The 6,000-nt window shown below is 48.0% G+C and overlaps 1 protein-coding gene across 2 annotated transcripts in view; it reads right to left on the minus strand.

Annotated features, from left to right (window-relative positions):
- Positions 1 to 5,312, minus strand: part of DHX30 (DExH-box helicase 30) — a 31,865-nt gene extending 26,553 nt beyond the window's left edge. Inside the window, exons 1-3 of one of the 2 annotated variants that reach the window (XM_056518809.1) lie at positions 5,069 to 5,312; positions 4,708 to 4,835; positions 2,605 to 2,715 (exon numbers count right to left, since the gene is read on the minus strand). In XM_056518809.1, the coding sequence (XP_056374784.1) occupies positions 2,605 to 2,715; positions 4,708 to 4,835; positions 5,069 to 5,225 (396 nt within the window). In that variant the 5' untranslated portion in view covers positions 5,226 to 5,312. Of the gene's footprint in view, positions 1 to 2,604; positions 2,716 to 4,707; positions 4,836 to 4,962; positions 5,007 to 5,068 lie in introns of those variants that run through there. The other variant, XM_056518810.1, reaches the window with a different exon arrangement.
- Between the last annotated feature and the right edge of the window lie 688 nt (positions 5,313 to 6,000).

Here is a 6,000-nt window from a genome sequence, read left to right on the forward strand (position 1 = left end):
CCAACCCCACTCCATGCGCAAGGAGAGCTGGAGCGCCATTCAGGAGATCCTAGGGGGTCCAGCGATCAGACGCTCATCCCTTATCCTTTAGATAGGGGATAAATTGTCCTATACTGCAGAACCACTGTCACTTTAAGCACTAATAACTCTGGGATGCTTTTACTTTTCATTCTGATTCAGAGACAGTTTTTTCGTGTAATATTCCACTTTATGTTAGTGGTAAAATTGTGTCGATACTCGCCTCATTTCTTGGTGAAAAATTCCAAAATTTGATGAAAATTTGAAAATTTTGCATTTTTTTTTTTTACTTTGAAATTCTCTGCTTATAAGGGAAATGGATATCCCAAATAAATTATACATTGATTCACATATACAATATGTCTACTTTACGTTTGCATCATAAAATTGACAAGTTTTTATTTTTGGAAGACACCAGAGGCTTCAAAGTTCAGCAGCAATTTTCCAATTTTCCACAAAATTTTATAAAATCAGAATTTTTCAGGGACCAGTTGAGTTTTGAAGTGGATTTGAAGGGTCTTCATATTAGAAATACCCCATAAAAGACCCCATTATAAAAACTGCACCCCTCAAAGTATCCAAAATGACATTCAGAAAATGTGTTAACCCTTTAGGCGTTTCACAGGAATAGCAGCAAAGTGAAGGAGAAAATTCAAAATCTTCATTTTTTACACTCGCATGTTCTTGTAGACCCAGTTTTTGAATTTTTACAAGGGGTAAAAGGAGAAAAATCTTCCTAAAATTTGTAACCCAATTTCTCTCAAGTAAGGAAATATCTCATATGTGTATGTAAAGTGTTCGGGGGGGGGCACTACAAGGCTCAGAAGGGAAGGAGCGACAATGATATTTTGGAGAGTGAGTTTTTCTGAAATGATTTTTGAAAACCCCCACATGGCATACTAATTTGGAAACTACACCCCTCAGGGAACGTAACAAGGGGTACAGAGAGCCTTAACATCCCACAGGTGTTTGACGACTTTTCGTTAAAGTTGGATGTGTAAATGATTTTTTATTTTTTTTTTTCACTAAAATGCAGTTTTTTCCTCAAATTTTACATTTCTACAAGGAGTAATAGGGGAAAATTACCCCCAAAATGTTTTACCCCATTTCTCCCGAGTATAGAAATACCCCATGTGTGGACGTTATGTACTCTGCGGGCGAACTACAATGCTCAGAAGAGGAGGAACGCCATTGAGCTTTTGGTGAGAGAATTTGGTTGGAATAGAAGTCGGGGGCCATGTGCGTTTACAAAGCCCCCTGTGGTGCCAGAATAGTGGACCTGGGGTGCAGTGAGCATTTACACCCCACTGGCGTTTGACAGATCTTTGGAACAGTGGGCTGTGCAAATGAAGAATTAGATTTTGTCATTTTCACGAACCACTGTTCCAAAAATCTGTCAGACACCTGTGGGGCATAAATGCTCACTGTACCCCTTATTACATTACATGAAGGATTTAGTTTCCAAAATGGGGTCACATGTGGGGGGGGGGGGGGTACATTGTTCTGGCACTATGGGGGCTTTGTAAACACACGTGGCCTGTCCAGAAATGCTGGGAGTTGTTGTTCTGCAACAGCTGGAGGGGGGGGGGGGGGGGTTGGGGTGTATCAGGACCCCCCTAAGCGATATGCCGGGAAGCGTGCTGAAAGACCGGCTAGCGGCGGGGACCGGAATTCCCACAGGGGTACCCATACACCCTACGTCCTTAAGGACTCTGGATGCAGGGCGTATGCCATGCGTCCTGAAGAGGTTAAATGATAAATGTTAGCAAATACGGCGATCAGACTCCACCCCCCCTGTCTCTGCAACATGGGAAATGTAGGCTTCAGTAAGAAACCATATCAGAGGGGTGGAAATAAGGTCTCAAGACTGAAGACAGCCCATGCATGCCGCCTAGGCGTAAACAAAGAATACACATTATAGACTTGAAAGGGGTACTCCTCTGGAAAACATTTTTTTTTTATTCAACTGGTGCCAGAAAGTGAAACAGATTTGTAAGTTACTTCTATTTAAAAACCTTAATCCTTTCAGTACTTATCAGCTGCTGAATGTTCCCACAGGAAATTTTTTTCTTTTTGAATTTCCTTTCTGTCTGACCACAGTGCTCTCTGCTGACACCTCTGTCCATGTCAGGAACTGTCCGGAGCAGGATAGGTTTGCTATGGGGATCTGCTTCTACTCCGGACAGTTCCTGACATGGACAGAGGTGTCAGCAGAGAGCACTGTGGTCAGACAGAAAGGAAATTCAAAAAGAAAAGAACTTCCTCTGGAATATACAGCAGCTTATAAGTACTGGAAGGATTAAGATTCTTTAATAGAAGTAATTTACAAATCTGTCTAACTTTCTGGCACCTGTTGATTTAAAAAAAAAAAAAAATGTTTTCTAGGGAAGTAACCCTTTAAGACTGTGCTGCCCTATATAGGCAAAAACTATACCACTGGAGGCACATTGGTTGGGAAACACTGCATTAGTGGCTTCAGATCGTGACGCCTCCACCACGTTCTGGCTGCATTCTCAGAGTGACCACTAGAGGGCAGTGTGCTGGCTGCATCGCTCAGGGAAAATGTTTACAGTTTTATTTACTCACCTGTAATATCTCACACGCCATGGCCGCCGCCTGGCGCTCTGCGTCGATCTTCTTTGCTCCATGTCCTTCTACTTCGATGAGTTTTGGCCATTGCAGGCGGAGGGTGACTTTCTAAAAAGAGCAGAGGAAGAGGATTGGAGTGATGATACAAGACTGCGCAGATCGCAGAAAACATTACGTAATATTAAGTACGACATATAATCATTCAGAGCCTGTGGAAAGCTGGGTGAAAACTCCCAACAGCCCTGCCTATTACTGGTAGGATAGGTGCACTAATAACCTAGTGTGACCTGACCTGTGGCTCTGCAGCTGTTGCAAAACTACAACTGGGGTGCTGAGAGTTGTAGTTCTGCAACAGCTGCAGTTATAATCCCTATATAGTGACAGGGTCTTCATACTTTGCATCTTTTCACATTTACGCCGTTCACGGTCATGAACATTATATTTTAATAGTTTGGACATTTCTGCATGCGGCGATACCAAATATGTTTGTGTCATTAGAAAAAAAAATGTTTAACTATTTTTTAAGTCCCCATAGACCAGTGGTTCTCAACCTTTTACACGACTGTACCCCCAAAAGGGTGAAAGTATGTCCGTGGGTACCCCTTGTGCGGAACTTACACGTGAGGGACACGCGCGGACAATATAAGTACTTAAAAAAAAAATATATATATATAAAAAAAAAAAAAAGTACTTAATTTCATAATGGGGGGTGCTTACCTTTCTAATGCGATACTAATGTGATACTTAATCCCCTTGTGCCACTATCCCACCCCCTCCCCCATCTTAATCCCCTTTTGCCATTATCCCCCCCCCCCCCCCTCCATCTTAATCCCATTTTGCCATTATGCCCCCCCCCTCCATCTTAATCCCATTTTGCCATTACCCCCCCCCCCCCTCTTATCCCCCAGGGCCAATATATAAGATACATACAATGACACCCTCCCATACTGTGGTGTTACACTTAGTTTAACATGTGTACCAGGCCTGTGTCTACCCCGTTTGGTGGGAGTCGGAGGGCCGCACTGATGGGTGATGTCCTTCTGTGCTGTATTGGCACCTCCGCGCAACATCAGGGATGTCATGCATCAGGACCGGCAGCCACCGCACTACGTAAAGTGGCTGCGGCCACAGGTACAATATAGCGAGCTGCCGTGCCGACTCTGGCATCCAATCCCTGCTCTGCGCTGACAAATAATGGCCAATGCATGGTTGGTATTTGTCAGCGAATTGTTGTACCCCCGCATAACCCTTGGCGTACCCCTGGTAGAGAACCCTTGACATAGACTATTTATACTATGATCAGCGATATTGGCCACAAGGCAGACTATGCAAATGGATCCCTGAAGAAGAGCGGCACGGACGAGGTAAGGAGACCTCCAGCTGTCATCTTTACTAACTGGACCCCCACAATCGTGCTGCCGGTGGTTTCGATGGGTTTGACAAACCCCCCCCCTAATGCTTTACATACCGTATTGATCACAGCATCTGAAGAGTTAATGGCAGCCATCATTTCATAGTCCAGATGCTCAGCGGCGCAGAGGCCCGGCGCGCACAACGTCAGCCCGCGGCGCAGAGGCCCGGCGCGCACAACGTCAGCCGGCGGCGCAGAGGCCCGGCGCGCACAACGTCAGCCGGCGGCGCAGAGGCCCGGCGCGCACAACGTCAGCCCGCGGCGCAGAGGCCCGGCGCGCACAACGTCAGCCCGCGGCGCAGAGGCCCGGCGCGCACAACGTCAGCCCGCGGCGCAGAGGCCCGGCGCGCACAACGTCAGCCCGCGGCGCAGAGGCCCGGCGCGCACAACGTCAGCCCGCGGCGCAGAGGCCCGGCGCGCACAACGTCAGCCCGCGGCGCAGAGGCCCGGCGCGCACAACGTCAGCCCGCGGCGCAGAGGCCCGGCGCGCACAACGTCAGCCCGCGGCGCAGAGGCCCGGCGCGCACAACGTCAGCCCGCGGCGCAGAGGCCCGGCGCGCACAACGTCAGCCCGCGGCACAGAGGCCCGGCGCGCACAACGTCAGATCGTTGCCCGCATTGCAGACCCGAGTTTGATGACGAGGGTCCAGGAACACTTTAGACCCCCGGTGGCGGCGGATGTTACTCACGTTTTTCCGCCCGCTGCCGCTGTGGATGTAGCTGACTTGGTCGCGGATGTCAGACGTCTGCAGCGCCCGGCAAATCGCAGAGTGCAGTAAGTTCTTCGGACTCGGGAATCGTTTCAGAAGATTCATATCTGGAGAAAGAAAAACAAGGGTCAGAGAAAGGGTTAAGACCCCCAAAACCCTGGAGGACGAGAACTACAACTCCCAGCAGCCCCTCGGAGAGGAAGCCTGACACTGGCCAATCACTGCGCAGCTTACAGGTCACTAGAACAGGTTAAGAGATGAAAGTTGAGCTGTGACTGGTTGCTATGAGCAACACAGTGAAGGGCACAGGTCAGAGGTCACAGAGCGGACGGTCCCTTACCGGCCCCCATGTTCCCCGCAGGCTGCGGCCGCTGCGTCTCCTCTTCTGCCCGCAACGGAAGAACTCGGTGTCTCCCGGAACAGAGCGGCCGAACGGGGAACCCGTACACCCGGCACAGCCTCCTGAGCAGCGGCATGACGACCGAGGGCGCCGCCATCTCTAATGAGCACTGACAGCGGAGACGAGAAGGACGGCGGGATCCGCCACAGCGACACTGGAGGAGCAGCGGCCGCCATGAGAACTGCAGCCTATAGGGAGGATGACGTCACTGATTGTAGAGGAGGAGGAGGAGGAGGAGGAGGATTATATAGTGTTTGTCTGGATCTAAAGAGCAGTTGGGGGGCGAGGAGGGTGAGTATTGGTTATTTTATGGATTACTACAATAGTTAATGGCCCCATGGTGGCAATGTTGCCTTTAGCCCAGTCTTTCCCATCCATGGTGCCTCCAGCTGTTGCAACCCTACAAGTCCAAGCATGCCCGGACAGCCAACGGCTGTCCGGGCATGCTTGGAGTTGTAGTGTTGCAACAGCTGGAGGCACCCTGGCTTCCAAACACTCCTCTAGGCCTCTATATGGACCTGGCTGCCGATCTGTAGCAGGCCAACCAATATGGTGGCAAATAAATATTTTTGCGCGACCAATTGTACTTTGCAATGACACTTTTTATTTTACCATAAGATGTACAGGGAAACTAAATATATATATATATATATATATATATATATATATATATATATATATAAATAATAAATATATATAAAATTATTTGTGGGGGGGGGGCAAATTTTGAAATTTTTGGGAGGTTTTGTTTTTTCGCAGTGCACTTTACGGTAAAACGTACATGTTTTCTTTATTCTGTGGGTCAATACGATTAAAACCTAAAATGTATATAGTTTTTCTAATATTGTACTAGTACTTAAAAAAAAATGTTT

Source organism: Hyla sarda, chromosome 5 (genome assembly GCF_029499605.1).
Source record: "Hyla sarda isolate aHylSar1 chromosome 5, aHylSar1.hap1, whole genome shotgun sequence".
Lineage (NCBI taxonomy): Eukaryota > Metazoa > Chordata > Amphibia > Anura > Hylidae > Hyla > Hyla sarda.